Source organism: Chelon labrosus, assembly GCF_963514085.1.
Source record: "Chelon labrosus genome assembly, chromosome: 15".
In the NCBI taxonomy this organism is placed as follows: domain Eukaryota; kingdom Metazoa; phylum Chordata; class Actinopteri; order Mugiliformes; family Mugilidae; genus Chelon; species Chelon labrosus.
Window position 1 is genome coordinate 1,022,870 of NC_140348.1, and position 26,633 is coordinate 1,049,502.

Here is a 26,633-nt window from a genome sequence, read left to right on the forward strand (position 1 = left end):
TAACAACTGAATCAAAACAATAGACACAGACATGAATATTGTAAACTCAAGCTATTTTAATGTCTGGAAAAATGCATTTAATTGCATTTCAATTCAATACAGTAGAAAAAGAATGAAAATATCCCTGGCCAAAAAAAGTGCCATTTTAAGTACTTTAAGGACTTTTTCAGAACAGCATTGACTTTAAATGGTTAAAAAAAAAAAACAGTCTGGGTTGCCGTCACGTCATGTCTGTACTCGGACTGGGACTGCTAGCGCTAACAGCTCAGGCGCTTTCTGTGCTCACTACAACATGCTTTGCATTTAGATGGGACTGTAGGGTGGTGCTTTGGTGGCTCTTTTTTTTTTTTTTTTGCACAATTTGCCCAAAACCCCACTTTTATCAAGGCTTCCATCAGGTAGTTTTTTTGAATAAAGTTTGCCTTCGATCAGTCCGAGCAACGTGCTTTCATTTGATTCCTCCATTTTGGTAGCCGTTAGCCGAGCTCTGACGTGTGCATCAGTGTAATCTGTGTACCAGGAAATCGTGCACTGGAATGCAAACTGCGATTAAATGTGTTAATTTTGTTTTTGTTATTTTTTTGTAATTAATTAATCGTAATTAACGCATTAAAGTCCCACCCCTAATATTATTGTTAAAAGCTAAAACAATAAAAATTGTACCCGAATATATATGGACCTTACTCTATATAAGAAACCATTCAATGAAGAATGTAGCCTGACCATACAGTCTGGACCATGACAAGTTCAATATGCCACTGCTGCATTACTCTCTTATTAGGAAGTAAAAGGTTTTTCCCTGCTGTACCGTATATGAACCATGCTGGCAGCAAAATGGCTGCTGCAACATTCATGATAGGCATTTTCTAAAAATACCATAAGCTACATCATTCATAATAAAGCACTTTGACATGCATGTACACAGTGCACATCTATGTAAACCTGAATACAGCATGTTGTCAAAAAGCTTACAGAAACTGTGTGGGAGCTGAAATCAGTCATCAGAAGACTGTGTGGTCTCATCTCTTAGGATGTACTGTATGGTGACTTGTACTTGTGCGTGGTGATTTTTGCAGAGCAAAGGTGATGTTTGTTTTTCCTCTATATTGTAAATTTTTCCCATCATGTGTTCCTGAGCACCTCCCTGGCTCTGTGACTGAATCTCAATGTGCCCTCCATGTCTCTTGAAGAATATCTTAATGCCAAAGTGTGAACATGACTAGAGATGTCAAGGTTACCAGTTCAGCAGTAATGCAGAGGATACTTGACGATTTTGGGAGGTGAGGTGAGGTTGTGGCCAGTTTAAAGTATTCAATTAGATGTTACTCATCATGTACGTAGGAAAAAAACATAGTTATGTGTAACTATTCACCTTGACAGTAAATTTTAAAATCAGAGAAAATGAAACATTCCATTAAGCCACAATAAGCTACTAATATTCTCCGTCTTACCTGAGGCGATTGGTGTATGTATCCACGCATATTTTCATCTTGGCCAGTAGCATTCCAACTGAGGTCTGTCCTTCAGAGTGCTCTTCATCCTCCTCTTCCTCATCGAGCCCTGCTTCTCCAGACAATGGTAACAGCAAGGGAACCAGGGCCGTGCTGGTGGAAATGGCCCTCAGCAGCTCCAGTAGTGCCCGATACAGGGGCACATGGCGCGCCATATCCAGAACTGCAGAGAAAAGAAGGATACAGTGTTGCTGACCCAGGACAGACTGTAGGACACAATCTACAGACCATGGTCCAGCTTTAAAATTTCACAGAACTCTAACATTTCAGTCAGAGAGCAACATAAGAATATTCTGAAAAGAATACTGAAAACACAAACTGCTCTGTTAGTAGTCAATCTCCTACAGAGATTACAGATTACAGAGGAGAAATTATATCAAGTACCTGATTTAACCAGAGCAGTAAAAATTATACTCAAATTAAATAACCTTGGTGGAACCACTTGTGGCCAGAGGCTATGTTACACTTTATTACTTATTATTTAAATGCTGGTGTCCTTTGACCCCAGCCCCTTACTCTAACGTGGCAAAAAAACACATTTGGTGCAATCTTACCAGTGTACCAGTGATAATTACAAGTCATCATGAGATAGAAGAAGGTTTTGAGAAACAAGTGCTTAAAAGGAGTAGGCATGTGTCAATGCTACAACACAGTGAGAAAAAACTGGCTAATGTAAGTTATAGTATGCTGGGTTAATTTTCAGTCATTACTTGTCAGTTACATCAAGCGCCATTAGTGTAAAAGTCAATCAAGAGTCTGTTGAGACGGCACAAAAAGCATCAATAGGCTGACTGTGTAAACCATACCATTTTCTTAGAGGGGATATCTAGTGTGAGTGTGGAGATACTTGCATATGCTTGAAGTGTCAGCCTGAAAATAAATAGATCGGCTCTTGTTTGAGGTTCCCACACTGTTTTACATTTATATTGAAATTCCCAGCTCCCTACTTTCCTCCTTCAAACATCTGCACACCACTAACCTCTCTGGGATTTAATCTGCTCTTAAATCCTTAAACCATTGTCTCTGGGTGGCACTTACCATGGAATTTTAACATTTTGACATACACTTTGGTAATTACTTTGAGCAATTGTGTGTAAAGCATAATCTATAGTCTTGCGCCACGTTGATGCCGTAGGCACAGCATAGGGGCTTATGCCGTCAAAAGCATTAATCCATGTGCGCTGGTGTGTCTGTACTGTACTATAATTTCGCAACTGAAACACTAGGCGGCGACTGGCCATCTTGAGTTTGGAGCCAGAGTCTGAGCAGTACGGTCACGCAGAGCCACGATACTGATGACCCAACCACACTCCCGCCAGACTCACTTGCGACTTGTTTTTCACAACACTCTGGGTAATAACTGCCAAGCAGACAGAATAGAATCCCAGTAATGGGGCAGGACATCTACAAACACTTACCTAAACTAAATGTAGATTTTTTTACGAAATGAAGCATATGATATTGAAATACCCTAGAGTAAATTCAGTGATTAACCGAAACTAACTAGAAATGTGTTTAAGCCTTTGAAAGGTCAGAAACCAAACAGCAGAAATATTATAAATAATCCAATAATCCATAAACAATTTTCTCACAATATCCTGACAAAGACTTGACTGTGAAACTATGATAAGTTTACAAGTGCACTTCAAGTGAAAATTACTATATGTAATTTCATCAACTCTCTGTAATAAAATGCATATGGTCTAGTTTTCTCTGCCTCTACATATCCTCATATTTCCATGCAATTCTAAAAATTACATCACCAAATGGAAGCCTAAACAGTGGTGCAGAACCAACAGCAAGGACAAAGCAGCATCCCAAAGAGGCTGGACATCCATCACACCTATGACTATCTTGGTCGTGCTGACCAGCAGTCATCATAGTGCAAGAATAGTGGGCGTCCGCTCTGTGTGATTTAGGGTCTTCTGAGGGCCATACAGAGATGGGGGCTCTGCGTAGCCATGGTTGATGTTCAGGCTGATTAATAGTTAACAGAGGCCTGAGGACATGAACGAGAGCGCCTGCAATGAGTTAGCGTGGCATGTGTAAGGGCAGCTTGAAATAAGAGCACTTCTTTTGGACTCCAATGTCTCCCTGTTCACCCATGTAGTGTAGTCTCACTTAGTCCTAAATCAATCATCTTTAGATTTTGAATTTTTTCTTTTTCCAGAGTGCCACTGAGGTTGAGTTGATGATGTCCACTTTGAGACGTCTCTCACATTAGTAGGTTCAAGTTCTGGACTTCTGGGCCAATACTGAAGGATACTTTGTTATAATAAACTTGATAAAAACACATCAGTTAAAATATGCCCACGATACACATTAAGCAGCACATGTGTGAAAATATAACAGTCAGGGCAAATATACTTTGGCATTTTGTGGTTGCATTGCCTGTTACACAGACAAAATACAGTGATAGCTCATACAAGCGTCAGTCAGACATAAAATTATGACCCCAGACAAGGGAAGTAAATAAACTAACCAGCAGGATGCAGCCTGACAGTCACACACACAGCACAAGGTGTTGACCTGGCCTCCAAATTCACTAGATCCCAAACTGATCAAGTATCTGTGGGATGATCCACAGAGGTCCCTCCCCTCAACCCGTAGGACCCAAAGGCCCCCATTAACAACATTCTGTTGCCAGACACCACAGGGCACTCTCAAAAGACCCATGTCCATTCTTTGATGAGTCACAACTGTTTTGGAGGCAAAAGGGAGACCTACACAATATTAGGAAGGTGGTCATAACGTCTGATGTCTGAATGTCTAATGCCTGAGCAGTGTACATCAGCCAATTTAATAGTCCAACTCTATCCATCAAATTATTTTGCTCATCCATACAGATATAGCACAGATCAAAAAAAACAATAACACCAGTTGGTAACAAAAGAAAACATCACACCCAAGAGAAAACCAATACACGGAACATGAATACTACAGAAACAAAATCATTTCTTTGTTTATGTTACTGTGTTGGGGAAGTTTGCAATTTTGAACAAACTGGTATCAAAACTGAACTTCAATCTAAGGTCATTTCTTATTTCCTCCGGCTGGAAATTTGAACACAAATGGACATAAGAGATAAACCGGTTTTTATATTTTGTTGTTATATTTTAATAGTTTTTATATATAAATGCTCGATGCAGTTGTAGTTGGACACATAAACATAAATATCCTATCAGCTTAGGATGAGAGCAGAGTGATGGCAGTGCAGAACCACAATAACCCTGAATGGATCAAAGAATAAAGTTTGACCTATCAGGTCAGTTTGTTTTATACAGTGGGTAAAAAATGACAACTGAACTAACGTATTCAGCCTCAGCATTATGTTATGTCGAAGTATGCCTATTATCTGTATATAGTTTTTCTTTAAGCAATAAAAATGGATAATCCTCAGAATACATATGTATAACTATTATCTAATAATACTTTGTGGAGCAGGGACTTATAAGCAAAATCATGTACACAGAACTTTTTTTTGTTGTTATGTTCATCCGTACTGTGTACTATATAATAAAAAGAAACAATACATGTTAATTTACATCCTCCCAGACGTCCTTTACTTGCACATGGAAAACATCTCATCTTTGACAAATGGCTTACTAGTTCAAACTTGGAAATAGTGCCAAGAAATAATCAACCACAGTAATATCCAGCACCGCTATCAAATGCCAAACAGAAAAATTCTAATTAACCCCCAAACCCTGTTGTCAGCTCATGACTCCTGCCTTGCTTTTCATCCAATTTAGTTCCCGTTTCGTCCTGCAGTACCTTGTGTAAAGGGAATATTTCAGTAATTACAGTTGACAGACTGATGTTTGGCATTTCAGTATGGGCGTGCAATAGGTGAGGGGCATCCCTGTAGAGCACACAGAGGGGTTTAAAAAGGAACCAGTTTAGAAAATGAAAACCACTCTGTTGTTTATGCTACTGCAATTGTCTGCTACATAGTCTAAACGGGCAATTGTTGTGCAGTGTTATCCATAAGACACTGTAAATGCAGTGGGTTTGTTAGCACCTGTGGTGGACATTCTTGTGACCACTCTAGTGGTTTGTTAATGTCTTGGTAATAACACATCCTCCCTAATGCTGGTATACAAACCCACGGAGACAACAGATTTGGTCACTGGACTTCATAAACGCTTCATGCTCCATTTACCTACTTGTTCAACATTATGGTCAATAAAAACGAGCCAGACAACATTAAACAGCCTACCACTGAGTGTCTCCTTATGGGTGAATAGGGGAGTGGGAGCGTGGGCTGGTTGCTGCTACAAGCAATGAGTGTGTGTTGACTTCCTAAGGGGATGAAGGCATTGAGCATGCAGGTCACACCAAGTGGGTGGCTGATTTTGTGACTCAAGCTCAGGGCTGGACAGTGTTAGGTCTTCCTGACCCCTCTAGGGCACAGAACAGAGGATAGAGTAGCTGAAACAGTAAGACTATGACATCTCTCCGCCAACTCGAAGTCTGCCTCAGTGGACACAGTAGATAATATGCATCAAAGCAAGACAATGTGGAACAACCTGAAAAAAGCACCCTGGAGCTCTGTGCCATTTCAAAGCACAGAAGGAACTGTAGCTGCATTTTTTGCACAAAGAACGCCGTTAAAAACCAAGCTACTTACGTTACTTAGTTTTGGGTTGACATACTCTGTGTGGACACATGAATTAGGTTAGAATAAATAGGAAAAATCTCTGAAACACAAACTTTCGTTTGTAAAAGGTTACTGTGATGCAGAAAAAAAAGTATATACTCGTCTCATTTGAGTTTTTAACCATCTGTACAAAACGTTTTAAGAAACGCTTTTTATCTGTCAGCCTTGGGATTTGAGCAGAGTAAAAACGAATTATTTAATAGGTAAGCAGGTTGACATAAGAGTCACTCTGACCAGTTGCAAGGCTCATACACTACCTGGCCAAAAAAAAAGGTCCCACACTCTAATATTTCTTTGGACCGCCTTTAGCTTTGATTACAGCATGCAACCACTGTGGCATTGTTCTGATAAGCTTCTGCAATGTCACAAGATCTATTTCCATCCAGTGTTGCACTAATTTTTCACCAAGATCTTGTGTTGATGATGGGAGAGTCTGACCCCAGTGCAAAGCCTTCTCCAGCACATCCCAAAGATGGGGTTACGGTCTGGTCCATGTGTGAAAATGATGTCTCATGCTCCCTGAACCACTCTTTCACAATCTGAGCCCCATGAATCCTGACATTGTCATCTTGGAATATGGCCGTGTCATCAGGGAAGAAAAAATCCATTGATGGAATAACCTGGTCATTCAGTATATTCAGGTAGTCAGCTGACCTCATTCTTTGGGCACATAATGTTGCTGAACCTAGACCTGAGCAACTGCAGCAACCCCAGATCATAGCACTGCCCCCATAGGCTTGTACAGTAGGCACTAGGCATGATGGGTGCATCACTTCATCTGCCTCTCTTCTTACCCTGATGCCCCCATCACTCTGGAACAGGGTAAATCTGGACTCATCAGACCACATGACATTCTTCCATTACTATTGGCAGAGCACCTTTGTCTTGCTCTGTCAAGTTAATGTGACAAAGACAGCTGATGTCTTTGTCATGTTGTCTTTGCTTTAACAGTTAAGGTGTACTGAACTGTAAGAGTGTGACATTCGCTGCTATGCTGTCAGTGAGAGGGATGTCGGATGCCCAGGCTGAGATGGTAGATATTTCTGCAGTACCATGCTGATTAAATCGTTATTATTCGATAACAACAGTTGTATTTTTATCCCTGGGTTTCAGCTTCAGAATCTGTTGGTCAAGTTGCTGCGTGTGTCTGCACGTGTGTGAGTGTTGCAGCCATAGAGAATATCGAGAGGGAGACCTAAAAACCATTGACGAGTCTGTCAAATCAAGCATGAACAGATGGTTTCACATTCTCAGTAAATTCACTATTAAAGTCTGTTAGAGACATCATGAATTTGAAGAGGACAATAGCTGTTTTATAGCCATTTCAACCATATATAGCAGGTGCAGTACATAGTGAAATGAGACAACGTTCCTCCAAGACCATGAAGCTACATGAAGACAACAGACTAAGTACAATTCACACGGTTCCCCATAAAATAGCATGTGTGCAAGCTTATGAAGACAATTTTTTGCCCTGCTTACAAAAAGCTTATGATATCTGCTCGAGTGGAGGAACAGGAAGGACAAAGTGGTTTACCTTACTCATTCACCTCAGAATGGTTCTATGGAGCCAGAAGAATCTAACCTCAAGAAACCAAACTTTGTGCATACAGAGGAAGGGATGCAGATTTCACTAAGCACAGGAGCATAGCAAGGCAGCATTAGAAGATAGAAAAAAAACAGAGTGCGTAGGGGGAAAACAACATAAAAGTAGATTGCTCTGCAGTCATGTTGTCTATGTTTCAGAAGCCACTAATTAGAGATAAATATCTAACTGCATATACAGACCCCCACATCTTTTTATTGCATCCATCTTTGTTCTCCACTCTACCACATCCATCCTTCATTTCCAAGATTCTCCTTATTGTTGCCTCCTCCTACTCCACTCCTCCCCTCTCCGCAGGTCTGCCAGAATAACAGCAGCTGATAACGGGCTCAACTGAACTCAGAGGGCTGAGCAGCAGGGCTGAATTCATCTCCGTTTTGTATTTTTTATCTCTTTGCTATTGCACGTTGTTTAGGTAAAAGCTATGTGAATGTGTGTGTGTGTGTGTGTGTGTGTGTGTGTGTGTGTGTGTGTGTGTGTGTGTGTGTGTATTCCACCAGCCCCCGCAGCAGTGTGAGAGGAGGAGACAACTGTAAGGGTGAGCGATGTGGTTTGCTCTCTCTCTCTCTCCCTCTCTCCCTCTCATTCTTATGCTCCTTCTTCTTCATTGCCAAGGCCATCAGGATCCGTCCTCCCTTTCTCGCCATCGTTCTGCTTTGTTATGCAATGCACAGTCTTCCCACGATGACTAACTGGTGTTTCAGACCTATCGTAACACTGCTGTCAGTGTGCTACCAGTGGTAGGTGCAGATTCACAGTGTCATAGCGACCGTCTGGCACTCTTGCTGTCTTTTCCTCTCTACAGACGTCTGCTCCATAGGATTTTACAGCTTTTCCTGCTTTTCTGGAATATCACCTGCTGGACTCGTCTAATATGGAGACCTGCCTGATCTTATCAAGGCTGGATGTCACTGAGACATTATCAGCCCATCCTGGAGACATAATCATGCACAGTGTCGATATCGGGGCTTCACTGATGAGCAAGAGGCTTTTTTGAAAGGCACTAATTGCATTGTTTCCCAGAGGAGTAAAAAGCAGCGTAGACTTAGCGCAGATAAGCTGTGGAGGGAGGTGAAGGGGTCTCGGCAAAACAGTGACAGGGAACTCGAGAGAGAGAGAGAGAGAGGAGGCGAGTAGAATGGGAGAAATGGTGGGAAAGTGGGAGGGAGCAAATGAGGAGAGGGTTTCTCCTCACCCTACAAACAGAGGCTGCTATCCCTTTAGCAGCAGCAATGCAAACCTGCTGATTTAAAAGAAGAAGAAAAAACACTGTAAAGACTTAATCTTAATCTGAATTCAATCAAAGGGGAAGTTGGGGGGGATGGGAGGTTGCTGAACCTGGCAGGTGATGCCATAGACTGGAGGACTGGAGAAGTGATACAAGGAGGTTTTCACTGGAAGCATTCGTGGCACCACTGGCTTCTATTTGTCTCTTCGTCACTAGGTCTGTTGCTCACTGCCACTAGGACTGGCTACATAACCTGCCTCTCCTCCTCCCTCCCCGGTTCTCCACACATAGAATGCTCTCCAAGCCGTGGTTTTCCTGTGCAGATGCAAAAAGCATGATGGATGATGTTGTCCAACACCTTAGGGTAAGCCACTTTCTCTTTATACCCCACTATTATTTGACTGAATTTTAGAAAAATCCTGACAGTCAAGCTGTCAGGATGTTTGAAAAGAGAGGGATGAATGTGATTCCACTCACATATGTGCCCAAGGATAGAATGGTCTTGTTTACCTTTACGCTCTCTCCAAGAGATGACGTTGTCCCCAGCTCCTTATCCTTAGCTTCTAAGACTCCTCCATGGGGGATGTTGGAATTATGCTCAGAACAACTACTTAGAATGACTAGGAGGTGGGTAGTTAATTATTAACAGCATATAAAAAAGAAGAGAGCTGACATAGGGGACTCTTAAGGGTAGCATTATATATGCATTATTGAGTGTTACTATTGGCAATTTAATATTTCCAATGGATAATCCAAGGATGAGGCTGAGGAAGTTCTGGGATCAAGATCAGAGTTGTCAAGGAGTTCAGCATCAAGCTGTGGCAGCTAATAAACACTGGTGTTCACATACTAATCTCCACTTCATTCTGCGCTGCCATTGTTTTGTTCAATTCACAACTCATGCTGTTCTGGTAGTGTGATTACACTGGTTTGGCTGTCTTTAGCCACAGCTGTTCTAGATGGATTTTGTGAAACAACTGTCAGATTAGAAAAAGAATAACAAAAGAGCACAACTAATCTATGAGAGAAGTGCACACATTCCTAATGTGATCTGCTGTTGCTTTGTAAGTTTATCTGACATTGTCTTTGTAATTTCCTTTTATTCCAGATAAGTGTCCCCTTGACAGGTTAGGTGAACATCAGGATCATGGGCACCACAATTATCACCCTTGATGACGTGCAGGCACTGGAGGTTAAGGAGGAGCAAGAGGAGTCCGTCTTGGCCTTGCTAGGCATCATTGGCACATTCCTCAACCTCTTTGTGATAGTTTTTGTTTATATCTACACCACAGTGTGAAGTGTCAAAAGGTAGAATAAAAGATTTCAAAAAAAAAACAAAACCAAAACAACATCAGATAAGACTTTCGTGAGAAGGGCAGGTTAATTAGAAAGCAACATATGCTGGGGAAAGGACTCTGACATGAATATCTTCCCCAGAGAGAGGAGGAAGAAACTGGACATAGTGGCTAAGAAAGAAGACACAGAAGCCATATTAACAAATCATAGCCATGAGCCAGGGAGATAACACAGGCTGGAAGACATGGCAGAAACAGAACGATGCTGGAACCAGGGTGAGCAGAGCCGGACGATCTCCAGCAAAGCTCCAGCCAAGACTTGCTCCCCCTGTGGCCTGATTGCAAGTATAAACTTTCTGTGATTTTCTCGGACTACTGGCCTAATTGTACAGATGAAGTCAGTGGCAAACACTTTGGCAGTGGCATACTTTTTAAATGTATGTTTTTTTTTTTTAACTTAATTTTAAAGTTGACGGGACTGTAATTGCTACCTGCTTTTAAGCAACATGATTAAAAACAGAACCTGTATAAACAATGCTAGGAAGCTGCTTTGGAGTCCTCCAATCAGTTTTCAGGGCCATAATAGCTTCAGGGACCCTGTAAAACATCCTTCCCCAGGCATATGCTATACTGCCATCTCCAAAAACACTTGCAATTTCACAAATGCCATTGTTTCTCAAACAAACATCAACACATTCCATTTTAAGAAAATACATTCTATAACATGGCATCAAGTTGAGGATGGATTTCTAGAAATGCTACTTGAAAATGTGAAAATGATATTTTTATAAGCAACATATGTCACAACTGCAAGAAATTAGCAAGAATGCTGTAATTAAACCATGAAGCTTATTTACTTGGAAGATGAAACTGAACCTATCCTCTGCTTTCTTTTTCTGAAGCTCTGTCTACCTTCTGAAATATGTGAGACTGAGGGTGGGATTCTCTTCATTTGTTTGTTCAGCTTTATTTCATGTATTAAAAAGCCTTTTCTAAATATATGAACAACGTCTAGAAACCTTGTTAACAATAAACATCACAGCATATCAATAAGGACAGCCTCTTGCTTTATCTGTGGAAAATCCCAATGAGTGTGTGTGAAAGGACACTTGGGGGAAAGTGAGACAAACACTTATTAAATATGAGTGGCATAAGCACACAGAGTCCAACAATATAGAAAATACCATCAGTTAAACACTGTCATATCTGGAGTACTGAAACATCAAGAACCACATTCAAACAGGCCAGTCATGTTCTGATTATCCTCCAACAGTATGCTCATGCCCACTCAACATGAACCATGGATCAAAACAACCATTTCCTGACTGGCATTGCTTGCTGCCATATACAAAAAATGTTATCAAGAGGATTAAGCAAGGAGCAAGAAATTTAGTCATCTGTCAAGTTAAAAGTATGCAGACTTTAATAAACACAAGCTCAGTCGGTTGAATGAACCACTCACTGATTATATCCTTCTTTTGTCTTACTGCGCATTAAACAGAACAGAGCAACAACATGAAACAAGCAGGAGGTCTTTCAGTTCTCACAGCTGTTCATAAAAGGCAGTCCGTCGACATTTATTGACAGTTTAGACTTCCTGGGCAACTTGCTCTCAAACAGAACATCCAACTTCCATTTCACTGGACACACCGTGCTTTCAACTAGTATGGGCTTCGTAAATGCGCAAGTTTGCAAAGAAAAACTGTAGCCAAAAAAAGCTATGCTTCTCACAGAGCATGTAGCAATACCTAATCAAACAATGAGCTACACATGTATAAAATCAAACAAACACACACATATATTTGTGTTTATTAGAGGCATTTCTCAGATAGTGAAGAGCAATTACAACCCTCACGGTGCTTTCTATTAGCTGCTATTCAATTATGAGACAAGGGGTGCATTAGCATACACCAGCACGCACAGAGATAATCCTGCAAACTGAAACACCACGCAGCATTAGGTAGAGGCGGCACATGCTCTGTTGTAGATGTAACTGCCTCTGGGCTGATAAGCAACAGCACACATTGCAAATGGGAAGGCAGAAACACTGAACCTAAAATGCTTATGTCTCTTATCTGATTAAATCTATTCTACCTCAACACAAAAAGGGGTCTGATCAAATAAAGTCCAAGAACTGTTGTGTTTGGTTCCCTGCGTGAAGGCTTTTGGTTTGGAATTTACCCCCAGGTTCATTACAGCAGTAGCAGATCAGTGGTAAAAGCAGAGAAAAAAAGCAGTCTGATCAGTGCATAATATTCAATCTTGATTTTAGGCAAGAACACCAGTATTACTTGCAAGCACAATGAGCTTTTGTTCAGTGTTTTTGCAGAATCAATTATAGCTCGGTAGCAATTGCTTTGAGGCCCTATACTGATCAGGGAACCAGTATTTGAGGACCTATGAACTAAAGTAATGCTATTTGCAGTTTGTACCTTGCTCAATCTGTGGTCAAAGAGTGAAAGGCATTGCCAACTGCACAACAAGTGAAGAGAGCCATTTCAAGCATGACTGCAACCAGATTACAAAAGGTCAGTCCAGCCCTAATAACAAGTAAGTCCCTTGAGGAACTGAGACAGGATATAAGCAATAGATGGACTTGATATCAACGGTGCTGCAGACCACTGTTAACTGATGGCTTTGCTGGAAGCTCATTACTCGCCCAGAGGTCAGGGTGAAAAGGCAGACTGTAGGAACAAGCGATTACCTTAGTGTCTCCACAGTACAGCACTGCACCACACCAATTAAACCAACATAACATTTAACATACACTTTCCAAAGTACAAGACCAACTTTAAGGTGCTATAATTACTATGAGTTATTCTGAAGTCACAAATTCAAAAAAGGGCCCAAGATGGGGAATGGGACATACAAAGCCTTGCTCTCCACAGGCCATTTATTTACTTCTTCTGTCTTCTATCATTTCCATATTCCATGCCAAAAAAGAAGTGTGTAGTAGTAGTGTAGTAATGAGACTTTTTTACTGGTAGAAAACCTGTTAATGTTTCAAAGGTCTGATCATAGGAAGATTGACTTATAGTAACCTGCTCAGTTAAAACATTGCCGACCAATGCAATACAACAGGTAAATATAGTTATGGCTTAGTGAAAAAGCTAAGAGCTGTGGTTATTTGTGTAACCAGCAAAATTAAAATGAGGATAAATTCAGTGAGAATCGAATCAAAATCGATCTCTAGTTTCATTCTTCAATTTGGATGCTGATAGGAAGAGCATAGAAAAGTTAAATAAATGAAGGCATGGTAAAGCTGGCACCCTGAGTAAGACAGAAAGCTGCAAAGGAGAGGAAATGCAACCAAAATCTATACCAGAATCTTTAGAACCCATTTTGTTCAACTAGATGTTGCAGAACAATGCAGGAGAGATGCTTGCAATAATAAAAAAAAAAACAGCGCAAATCCAACATTGTTTGAAACGTGAACAAATATTCCCGATTTGTTATGAGACCATGCAAATTAGACTCTGGCGGGCTGCCATAGTATTAACACTGTATGGGAAACACTGCACAGGTTACATCGTGTTTTGAGCAAGTAGCCTATGCTGACACCTACAATGTGCATTTGGGGAGCAAAGAGACTATTTATACTCTAATTATGTGGCATAGAATGAGCTGCTTCTTCCTGTTCTGCTCCTATAATACTTAGACAGTTGGAAAAAAAACAATCTCTACTTAAGGTGAACTAACTTTTCTCATTTCATGAGGTTTCTGCTATTATCACAAGGTTCTTATCAGTAGACTAAACTGGTACAGTTAATATGGAAAATGGTAGATTTTCTAACTTTCCGACACAACACTCATCCATTTTGACGGCATAAGGTCTGGTGATTTTCAGGTAAGGTCAACAGCTAAAAACCAGCCAGTAAGTGGAACTCCAGATGAATGAAAAATCTCCAAACAATTTGTTGCTACACTATAAGATGGGAAGCTTGCAATAACAGCATATACTGGCTGCCTTCATGGCTTTTTCTGAGATTCTGATCTCTGTAATCTCGATGTGAAGAATTTTACAAACAGACGTAACAAACTTGTTTTCGAGGAGTCTCGAATCAGAGATTTTCAAAACAGATTTTCAGTTGTGTCTCCTATTTGATGTGGACAACCCAAATTTTTTATTCCTGTTATGTCGTACTCTGGTAGAAAACTGTACTGAAGCCACTACAGAACCACTGTAGTGACAAGAAAAAAAATGTCTATAAACATTTATTTTTAAAGATTTGAGGCTTACCTGAATCATTGCGTAGGTAGGAGGACATTGCAGGGATCAGGCAAGATTGGCTCAGCAGCTCCTGCAGCACTGCTGGCAGTGCCGAGCTGTTGTGGCCTCTGTTGTCTGCAGAAGAGGCATCAACACTATGGCAGCTGCTGGTGCCTGCTGGGTTGATGTAGCTAGCCAAGACCTAGTGAACAAAAAATGGTGGTATTGGCATCCCCTTTAGGATTTCTATGCTGTGTTTTGTCTGTAAAACAACAGGTGAGGACAGAACAACTCCCAATCCCAACTCAGTGTAATTTTCCAAATATTAACATCACATTGTTTTGGAAAGTAGTGAATCTTCTCTATTGAGATGGTTGTGCAAAACTTTTGTCCTGCTGTGGTAGGTCATTATAAAGCTTACATCTTGAAAATTATATATATATATATATATATATATATATATATATATATATATATATATATATATGTCACAAAGACTTTCACCATGAAATTCCAATCAGCATAAGGCAAAAAGAATTCTCAAATTGCATGACGTGCAAATTTCCCAATATTTGGGATAAAGCATTGCTTGGCCACCAGACTGCATGTCTTGTAGACATGCAGTCTGGTGGCCAAAAAGCAACAAACAGCAAAACAGCAGACGAGAGGGGAAAAAAAACTACAAACCTACAGATTTTTTATTTTTTTTTTGTAATATAACACAATGGCCCCACTTTCTGATGCCATCACATAAAATAAATTAGTGGTAGCTTACCTGGAGTAAACAGGTGACATGCTCCTCCTCTAGCCGTTGTTTGGTCAGGGCCTGTTCTACGTCCCAGCCTGATGCTGTGGATCCAGTACCAAAACCAGTTCCTTTAGCCCAGTACAGTTGCTGCTCCTCACTTGTCCCCCCACCATGACAACTGGAAATCTGGGGCTGCATACACAAACACAGGATGAATAACTTCAGTAAATACAATTACAGTTATCATATAATTTTAAAATTAACCTGACAAAAAAAAGACACACCAGCAACTAGCAGAGTAAGCCAGACTGATGAGCGCACAAGTATAAATGGCTTGATTACGCGTAGATTACAACGTCAATGTCCCGCAGAGCTATAAACTCTGTTTAAGAGTCAAGTCTCTATTCACAATAAGCCCAATCACTCGCTTCAAATCCTGAAGGTATCAATAAAACAAAGGAAAAGTCGCTGGCACTCACCCTTTTCTCTCTTTCCAAAATGCTATTTGCCTCTCATCATTCACTAGGAACAATTAAGCAACTTGTGGGCAGCTCATTTTGCAAGGGGTGATGCAGGGAAGGTACGAAAGAAGCCTTGAGTAAAGGCCAGCAAGGCAGAGAGTCATTATTTTTTTTCCTTTGGTTTCTCTAACAGTGTTAACACTCATTCGGGCAGAGTGATAGCACTGCTTATGGCGTGATGCCAGAACAGACTCTGTTAACTGTGAGGCTGGTAAAAGGTTCAAGACGCAATCTATCAGAGTAAGTAAAATTCACAAATCCACTCTGAAGATTTTACGGTTTGGTTACAGAAGTAAATTAAAACAAGCACAGACAGGGGGACAACATATAATTATTTGATCAATTCAAAATGTTGAGTAGGTACAAAAGTCTCTAAATATGTAAGAAGTACAAGGCATTTATATATCTGTTACAAGCAGAATGTGTCACAATCAGAATACCTCAGAGACACTGGTGCTGGCGTTGGGGTTGCGAGGGGCATGGTGACTGAGAGCTGAGAGACAAGCCAGGATGAGATGGATAGCACCGATCTCCAGAGCCATTCGGCGCAGTAGCACGCCGTCATCGGTGGTCAGAGGAGTGCTGCTGAACAAGGCTCGCAGGACATGGAACGGCAGCGTGGGCAATACGTTAGCTGATGGGGACTGCAGAATGTGACCTAAGAGGATGTTGAAGCAGAAATTGAAATCAGGAAACCAATAACCATTTTGCACAGGTTTTAATTTGTTTGCACTTATTATGTTTGTCAATTTAAAATCGGGATTACATACAATTCTAATGTACGTGTGATGAAAATGTTGCAATAATGTGATTTATATTACGCAATAACAAGAAAAGAGTCTCCTCAAAATGGAACTGAAGGCTGTTTTATTATAACTGATGATCTGCGACTGACGGTTTCCTAGCGTTCAGGGGAATGCAGATTAAATTTCATAGATAGCTGATAAAATACTATCATTCTACGACGTCCCTTAATTAAACAGGTTCACAAGTAACATTTTAATGACAAGAACTATACATGATCTCAGAAAAACAGTTCAGACTATAAGGGCGAAAGTATGGCTGGTAGCTGAGTTGAGACAAAACAGTAAGACACGACAAACACAAGAATAGGGGGTGTAGAACTGTGTGGGTCTGTGCATATACATCTCAAAAATTGAGGATTCAGTGCTTTTTAAAAGACCTCATTGAATGTCAGTGTTGACAACTGTGAAATGCTTCTAGACTTACTGCCCTCTCCATCGTCTGTGACACCCAGCACCAGGCGTAGCAGACACTGGGCATGCTTCCTCTCCTTCAGCAGCACCTCAGCGTACCCCGGCAGGCGCAGGAACAGGCCAAAGGCTGCCAGCGAGTGGGCAGGAATGGGTGACATGGTCTGCACTGAGGACGATGATGATGAGGACGACTGGGAATGCTGCTTGTTGATGGGTGGCGGCTCAGCAGCGATGGACTCTGGTGCCTCATACACCAGCTCTCCGGACTGTTCGATGGTCACCCACTCAAATTGGTCACTGTCCTTGGGTTTCTCCTGTGTGGCTGAGGGAACCACGGGGGCGCTGACCTGTGAATGACCATCCATGAGTGGAGAGTTCTAGCAAAGGTGAAAGACGCAAAGTACAAGACAATGCTGACTGGTGAATTTAAAAAAGCAGGAACTCTGCACTGCCCTGCACTGTCATGATGTGGCAAATGTGACACTGAAGGCTGCTGGAGTCTCTGGTGACAGTGAATGTAACAAACAGGACTATTTTCAGAACAAAGTAAAATCTCCTTGTTTCATCAAGCAGAGAGGCATTTGAAAACACCCTTCACAACTACAGAACCTGCGTGCATTCATTACGAGTTAAAAAAGAAATTTATATACAAATGCTATAATTTAACTGAGAGTGATTTTAATTGATGAGAAAAATGTCTATAGGCCAAACTATGTTTATGTATGAGACACTGATTCCTACTTGTTTTGGTGTATGTGTGCTTTACTGTTCAACATGTAGCAGAGTCTGTATTGTACTGTATTTTTAAAATATTGTAACATTTTTAAGAATGTGATGTAGTTCACATAATTTACATTTAGTTTCTAGGGCTGTACATTCATGGTACCTGCATAGGGTGTGAGTCTCACCTGCTGAATGACATCAGGGTATAGCATTGGTAGTCTCTCTGCGATGAGGGCCAGGCCGCCCATGCCGGCAAAAACCTGCAGAGGTGACTGGATGGGGTTGGTTTCCAGCAAGGATTCATCAGTGGTAGCGTCCAGGCATTCTTCGCTGGCCGTCATTGGTTCATCCTCAGGACAGCTGTTGAGCATGTCACAGTGGTCCACTGCAAGGAGAGCATAGAGAGGACCTGTTGTATGTTCATGCACTGTCTGGAATCTGGGACACTTGTAAATATTATAAGCAAGTTTGTTTATAACCTCAAGTTGACTATGAGGAGAATGCCATCAATGAAATTAGTTTGTCTTCAACGGTATGTAGGTTCAGCATGTATACAGCACATATAATAGGGCCCTGGGGTTTTGATTTCTTTAATTAATAGATTATGCTTTAACTTTTAATAAGTAGATCAACATGTTGCCTTTTAGGAGCTTTTTTTATTTTAAGTTTTGACTCTGACTTTTGAAACATAATAAGAATTCATGATTCAGGGCATACACTCACTTGCCAGTTCATTGGGCACACAGTTCTGCACTAAATATCGGCTTCATGAAGGTTATGTGTTCAGCATTTGTCTGTTTACATTTTGGAGGATGTGCATTGTATTGCGTCATATCGACACGTTTCATTTATTTTGTCAACCCCATTGCAGTCAGTGGGATAGGCTAAATAAGACTGTTAAATTAGAAAAAAAAAAAACATTTTCTCTAGCGTGACTGATGAACTGTTAAGGGAAGGTATATGGACCAAACCAGGACTTAACTCCAGTCACTGTTTAAAATAGTTTTGGATTTAGGAAAATGTTATTCTATACATGGACATATCTACACCTGATATAAAGTTGTACTTCCAAGGCTGTATTCAAATATGAAGCATTTCAGCGTCTTTAGCACTGGCACTTCTTAAAACCTTTATGTTTGCAGTTGAGGGTGCCCTGCCCTCAGATAAGTGTGCTCAAACATGAGAAAAAATGATACAGCATACAGCACACTTCTTTACACTTCTCATATATGGTACTAAATACACCAGTCATCTGAGCAGATGGAAACAAAAGTGAAAGGCAAAAATCAGGGCAAAAATCAAACACACAACCTCATCCAGCATGATCCACCTCTGTTTTGCTGAGACAGCAGGTCCACGCCAAAGTATAATAAAGCTCAGGTCGATTGATAAGTCGTCATCCAAAAAGCCACTCATCTCTCACAGAGGAGAAAAATCAAGGATGATTTATTGCTCTCAGCATCTCTCCCTTTTCTACTCCATACAATGTCTTTGTAATGAGTCAACAGGATTGATAATAAAAGGGTTTATAGATTAACGTGTCTGAACTTCCAAAACAGGATTAGAGAATGCTCGTACAGTGAGTAAGAGAGGCTCATTTAGCAGCTGGCCTGCGGAATCATTTCTTCTTCTACCATATGATTTAGGTTTTTCAACTACAAGGAATAACAACCTTTATGGGTATCTGTGGATTTGGTATGCATCTCACACAGCAGGGTGTTTGAAATGGCCATGACTTCAAGTCTTGATCCTCCGAGAGTACAGATAGGAATAAATCAGACATTGGCAAGAAAAGAGGCAAAGGGCTTGATGCGTTAATTAACAAAACACGGTGTCACCATGGTTACATTACCCTGGTCTAATTTGGAAAATGTCTCCGCAATGTCATCCAAGGGACTTCTATCACCTGCCCCTGGAGAAAATTCTCCCCATTTTCATTCAGTTGAGCTAGACTTGTTGTACACTACAGTGCCTTTATTCTTCCTGCCCTTGGAAGACCAGACCACAACTTATCTCACCTTCAACTCACATACAGACCACTGGTGACGCATCAGCCTGCCATCATTAAGACTATGATGAGGTAGTTTTGAGGAGATGTATGCAATTTTGCAAGGTTGTTTTCCATGTACCAGCTGGGATGTTCTCCTAAGGTGAAGTATGAGGACACAGATGGACTGACAGACCAGGTACATTAATATTCTACGTGAATACCTTGGTCCCAGTTGCAACTATCAGCTGTTTTTCCAACAGCAAGCCCTGGGTCACCAAAGACATCAAAGCACACATGGGTGACAAGAAGAGGGTGTTGAAGTAAAATGACAAGGAGGACAAATGTGTAAGTGTTCAGCCATCTGCAGCTGAACTTCAGGAGATTCAGGACTACTCCGCCTCTGTCCATTAGGGAAGAGGTGGTGGTGGTGCTAAAGGTATACAGACATCTGGGAGTTCACCCGGACAGGAAACTAGAATCAGCTGTTGTTAACGGCACCACGCTATGGATGCTTTTAAAGACTGTGAAGGCTAGTGCCATTTCCTTTGCTCTGGTCTATGGGGGCAAAAGCCTGAAAGTGGACAAAACCAAAGATTCAACAAACTTATTGAGGGGGCTGATTTTGACCCGGGGGTGTAGCTAGCCAACCATACAGTAACAGACAGGAGGACATTGTTAAGACTCCTCATCACAGATGTTTCCCATAATCTATAAAGTATTCAGGTTAGCTATAGGTGGCCGTTCAGCCAGAGACTAATAATGGCTGTGTGTGTCATTCAACGCCACAGTCAGTCCTTCACTTCTGTTCAGCATGCATTATTCTTTCTTCTTATGACAGAGCAACTGCTACAAAACAATTTCCCCCTCGAGATTAATAGTTATTTTTGTTCAGATTGGTATGTGTGCACATAGATGCATGTAAATGCAATCTATATTTCCACCTGATGGAAGCCTAAGCTGCGATTTTAAGGGAAATCTCTCACCATCTCTATCAGGGGTCAATGCTGTGTCCCTTCATTTAAGGGCTTATGGGGAAGGAGAGCTGAATCTGAAAGCTTTTGGGGCCGTTGCTCAGGAAATAATAGGGTAGACAGACAGCAGTCAGAGGCAAAGCAACTGGAATTCAGCAAGCAGCAAGTTCACTTAAAAAAAAAAACTGTACCAGGGAGAGACTCCAGTGGGCAACTAATCTGGGTTATTTGTTAAGTCTTTCTGTACTGCTGGGTATCTAATCTCCATGGCTGTAATGGGGCTGCATGAATTCAGCACCAACAGAGAAGAAGGATATTAGTTAAATAAAGATAATGGCTGATCCCATCAACTGGTTAGTATGTGGGCAGTTGGCACATTTAGTAATGAGAGAGTTTATTTGAGTTCACTCAAGGCGAAGAATTGCTCATTTTGTGAATGCCAAGGCTGAAAAATAACTAGGTTGCAGAGCTTCTTCCTGGAACCCATAAAGGGTGAAGCTGAAGTATATGACAGAGCCTAAATTTCATCTTATATAAGCACTGCAGTAGATGTGAACATGTGCCTACTTGCTCTGCTCCTATGAATATAATTAAGTTTAGCTGTTCTGTGACTGCCAGAGCCTTTTGTAAAAAAATATGTAATGTATGTAATTTTCCAAAAAGAAATAAGGAGGGTTAAAAGGCTCCCTTCCACTAGGAAATTATGGAAAGACCATTACTAAATATCATTGGAAATGTTGCCATATCCAAATAAATTTAATTTAATTTTACTTTTATAGAAACCATAGCCAGATCCCCCAGCCACAACTACTGATAATACAAGCTGTGTGCACTACCACTGGTATCTGTGGTTCTGTTTCCCTGTCCTTCGTGATCCACTAAAACATAAATTAAAACAATACAAACTACCTGACTACTATTTTGTAAGTATCCCTGATACCGTCAAAACTGTTCTGGCTTAATGTGGAAATATATCAACTTGGACTCTATCAAGGATCGGGACAAAAGGACAGACTACCTTCATATTACATCTACAGCATACACAATGGCACTGTAAAGACAGCGAAAGACAGGAGTGAGTAGGGTGTTGTAAATGAACAAAAGGTATCTGGGTATAACTGCCGATTCTGCAGATGCTAAAAATTCATCTGACCTAGTACTGACCCATGAGTCGCCAAAATTGAATAGCTAAATATGACGAGTCCTAGAGTTCTATGGACGAACTGTTGTCCCTCAGTAACAGTGTCCGTTTCATTATGCTACTCACTGGATAAGATACTCCAAGAAAATGGTCATAGATGTAAATATGAGCAAAAAACAATGCTCAACACAGCTTCACTGGTGTAAATTAACCTGTATCAGGTCAGACATGAATACTACCTTACATCTAATCGAATATGCATGAATACTGCATGGAAGCAGCACCCAAGGATCAAAAAGCTTTAAATCTCTTAGGGCTGCTAAGGTAAGCAGGAGGCCAACTGCAACTGAACAGTTTATTCTCAAAAACACTCCATAAGCTTTTAAACTTCAAAGCCTTTCTTGTTGTGAACGAGACCCTAATCAAAATGCCAAAAATCCAAACAACATTAGAAAGCAATTGCATTTCAAGTCTTAAACTCACTTTCTATTCACACGATTTCAGTTATAAAAGTGATCAAATTCATAGTAGTTAGTTAATTTCCTTTACCCCTATTAGAAGGTTTTACTTTATTGAAGTAGGGACAGAGATAACAGATGATGGATTGGAAGACCGTAACCAAATTCCAACAAATGATGGGTTGTTGCTCAGAATGACTTATTTTACTGTTGCAGAATATATTTTATCATGGCTCTAGATTGTGTGACACCAAGTTATAGGCATTAGTTAAGTGCAGAATGACGTCATGACAGTCACTGGAATAACAAGGACATGTGTCACCAAGTTGACAAGTTCCTGGCCAGTGCAAACAACCTCCATGCTTAGTCCGTGTAATTAAAAAAAAAAAACCTAAATCATTCTTTGTCAAGTCAGTTGCAATGTAAGTGTATGTAAAGCTTTTCAAATGGATATCAATGGATGTTTATACATATCAATGGAGGAATCCTAAATGACACTCCTGCACAACTTAATAGTTTAGCCCCCTTCAAAAGCATATGCGCTAAAGTGCACAGGGAAGCCTCATAAAATTATGTAGATGCATGTCGACTTTAATGAAAGCAATTTTGTTAGTAGGCACATTACAAATTTTAACCACTCCACAATAATTAGAAACTTTGTTCACTGAAACATCACTTTAACTTAAGGCAACGAGTCCTGAGGAATTCAAGAGCTGCATATTTTAGTACCTTTCTCGGTGCGTAGCCTCTTGAAGGAGTCTGTCTTTGAAAGGCCAGGGTCAGAGATAACCTTGGATCCCAGTTTGACTGTCAGGTTGATGGACTGGTAGCCCTGTGGCAGCTTGCGGTCATACAGGAGCGTTAGTAGCTGGGCCAGGGTCATCTCAGGTGGGAGGGGCTGACCTAGAGACGGAGGGCAGGACAAACACAAAAAAAATCACTTCAGTAATAAGTACATTTTCGCTGCTTTGTGCTCGACTCCAATACCTCTGTGTGTGGCTTTGTATGCCAGTCATATTTACACACCTGGAAGCAGTTTGTGGTAGAGGTGGAAGACAGGCACACTGATGGTTTTGGCTGAGGGGTCCACACCAGACGAAGCAGTCAACTTGTCACTCATGACACGGCCCCTCCTTGATGGAGGTCGGGGAGGAGTGGAAAGAGCCCGCTTGGATTGAGACTTTAAGCCTGACAGCAGATACGGACATGACAGATTATACAAATGCGCGTTACACGTCCATAGTCCTCTACAGGCAACTTACAATACATTATTTAGAATGTCTTTTGCATTATGTTACTTGATGACCTCGATGAAGACCATGAGCTGAAACAGTTGTTTCATATACTACAAGCTGAAGCCACAGTTTCTTTTCATCCTTCATGCACCTTGATAACAGGTGAAGTCGTGCCAGAAATACAACTTTTTCTAAAACATATCATTTAGGCATTTTCACTTTATCCAAATCATTTTATAATTTTAGTACCTGAGGCCACAACAACACTGTAGTTGTCCTGGAAGCCATTGTCTGCTTTCATCTTCTCCTTCTCCTCGTGATTCTTCTTCTCCTTGTCCTCTTTCTGCTCATTGATCAGCTTGGCTGTAATGCTGGGTGTGTCTACATAAAGGAAAAGAAGAGCATGGAATCCAATGAGTGATATTGTCAACAAAAAAACAGGAAGATGATATGACTCACAGATGCAAAGACAACCATTTGTCATATCTCTCATCTCTCTCTCTCTATATATATATATATATATATATATCTATATATCTATATATATATATATATCTAGATATATATATAGATATATAGATAGATAGATAGATATAGATATACACACTAAACTACTACTATATATAAACTAAAACTATTTTAACAAGCAAAGACATGCTTCACTTTGAAACTATAGCTATTAATCAAAGCAATACTAGCAATACTAGCAATAAAAAGAAAGGTCAGGGAGTAGTAAAGGTGAGGGTTATGGAATGGTTTGGTCGAAACACTAATAAAACAGAGCTCCTTGATAGACTTGGACATCCTTTCTGCACAACTACATGTCCAAGCCCATTATGCAGCACGGTTTGTGCAGGATACTGAACTACATACTTGGCAGTGGGGTGGATAATATTGATGAGCCTGAAGGAGAGGCTTCAAAAACAGTGAAAAACAAGTTCTGGACGTCTGTTATGGAATACTGAAGCTAAACTGGACTGAGAAGGACATGGGTCAAGGCTGTCCCGTAATGGGGTGTTTTGGAGCTGCAGAAAAAGGAATACAGTATCATGGGCCAAGTCAGCCAAAGCTTGGTTGAGGAAATGCTCCTGGAATCTCCTTGAGTGGCCCCTGGATTCCTTGGATTTGTATCCAATGAAAGTCTTGAGTGGGATTTCAAGAAAGCATTGGCTACACAGAAACCAATTTGTGGGCTACAAACCTTTTGCACTTTTTTAAATGTCAAAAGAGAGCTATGGAAAGCTTATGAGAAAGTACTAACTTGTGACTTTAAAGGACACAATGCAAAAGGATTATTATTGATTTTGGATGATGAATGATCTTGCTCACATTTCTTTTCAGAGAAATTATTTACTTTTTTGACAGCATACAAAGAATGTCTTGAAGAAGAGGATGAGGGGGGCTGAATGACTGACAGCAACTGTAGTATCAAAGCTACAGTGTGCATATTCAAACTGTTAATTGACACAAAAAGTGCTGAGTCTGGGTACTTCCAACTGATTATATGACTCAACAACTCAGATAACACCAAGTCAACCAAGTTTGACGGCCGTAGCATCTGAGAACTCGCAGAGTGGCCGCTAGCATTTCCACTTTTCCGCATTTAGATTCAGATTCAGAAAACTTTATTTGTCCCCAGGGAGCAATTTAAGGCACAAGTGAGAAGCATGACATGGAAATACGGGACAACAAAAAATAGAACAATAAAAAGTATATACAAAAAACAAAACTATGCCATAAATGTTTTAACTTTCCAAACTGTCCATGGAGGATGACTGTAAGAGTAAGCGAATAAAGCGCAAATGTAAACCACGCCCAATTCCAATTTCTGACTGATCACAGAATAGTTGTCAGACACCACACGAGAAAAAAGTTCTGACCGGATGATGTGTTGAACAATGGGCTGTCATTTTGTTCTCACAGCACTAGGACCAAGAACAAGTTTCTCACTTCTCGCAGAGTATGTAACAGCCTTAATGTGGCCAATTTGAGTGAATGGAAGTATTTTTATTAGTACCATCTGAGCAGCAAGTGTTGAGTCACTGATTGTAGCTTTGTGGTATAAAAAAGAAAGAAAAGGTGCCATTGCTCGTAAGTGAAAACAGAGAACTTAAGAACTGTACTGTAACTGTACTTATTGAATTAATGCTGTGGAAAGGAATGTTAAATAAAAGCTTCCATTTCTCATCCACACAACACTGCATCACACACAGTTCAAGCTTAGCATTGTTACATGCAACATGAAGAAATGTTCTATGTTGAAGCTTACCAGACACCCGGTCCAGGACTTCAGCCAGTGTGGTAGAGATCGGCAGATGGAGGGTACGGTACTTGTGGCCTGCCCCATACATGGGATGCTGGATCATATGGCTGGTAGCATTGATGCGTCCTTTGTATAACTGTGAAGAAAAAGACAATAAGTTTTCCGTTTGCATGTCATTATAAAAGTGTAACAACTAACTAAGCTACAGACCCTTTAAGTAACTAAAAACCTCTATCGGCCATGTTATTTCTAAGCAGATATAAACCAGCCAATTCTCTGTACCTTTCTTGACTGTGGCTCCCTTTATTGTACAATTCTCAGTCAACATGATTATTAAATGTGTGTAAGATTAAACAGATGCATATACACTGATCAACCACAATATTAAAACAACTGAACCTGACTTGATAAATTACATTGACCACCTTCCAATCCAGTGTTCTGCTGGAAAACTTTTGGACTTGGCATTCATGTGGATGTTACTTAGACATGTACCACCCACCTAGACCAGACCAGGCACCCCCACCCCATAGCAATGACGGCAGCAGCCATCCCCAGCAGGATGCAGCCTGACACATGCACACACACAAAAACGCTTTAGGAACAACTCAGACTAACAACCACACTAACAACATTCTGTTGCCAGACACCACAGGACACCCTCAGAAGGCCCATGTCCATTCTCTGATGAGTCACAACTGTTTTGGAGGTACCAAGGAGACCTTAGTCATTACTTTATACCAGATCAGTGTACTGCTTTGTAGTCTGCATAAAACTGGAAGGACCAAGTGGACACCATGCCTGCGAATGATGTCTCCTAAAGGAAGCATGTACAAGGAAAATAAAACTGACCCCT

At 40.7% G+C, this 26,633-nt stretch overlaps 1 protein-coding gene across 6 annotated transcripts in view; it reads right to left on the bottom strand.

The window, feature by feature from the left end:
* birc6 (baculoviral IAP repeat containing 6) overlaps positions 1–26,633 on the bottom strand; it is a 90,381-nt gene that overhangs the window by 19,600 nt on the left and 44,148 nt on the right. For 4 of the 6 annotated variants that reach the window (XM_084562405.1, XM_084562404.1, XM_084562407.1 and 1 more), the window contains exons 56-65: positions 25,784–25,913; positions 23,764–23,895; positions 23,306–23,467; positions 23,009–23,182; positions 17,905–18,128; positions 17,010–17,343; positions 16,220–16,437; positions 15,286–15,450; positions 14,541–14,712; positions 1,452–1,674 (exon numbers count right to left, since the gene is read on the bottom strand). In XM_084562405.1, coding sequence (XP_084418531.1) covers positions 1,452–1,674; positions 14,541–14,712; positions 15,286–15,450; positions 16,220–16,437; positions 17,010–17,343; positions 17,905–18,128; positions 23,009–23,182; positions 23,306–23,467; positions 23,764–23,895; positions 25,784–25,913 — 1,934 coding nt within the window. The remainder of the gene's footprint in view (positions 1–1,451; positions 1,675–14,540; positions 14,713–15,285; positions 15,451–16,219; positions 16,438–17,009; positions 17,344–17,904; positions 18,129–23,008; positions 23,183–23,305; positions 23,468–23,763; positions 23,896–25,783; positions 25,914–26,633) is intronic. The other 2 variants (XM_084562408.1, XM_084562406.1) reach the window with 1 other exon arrangement.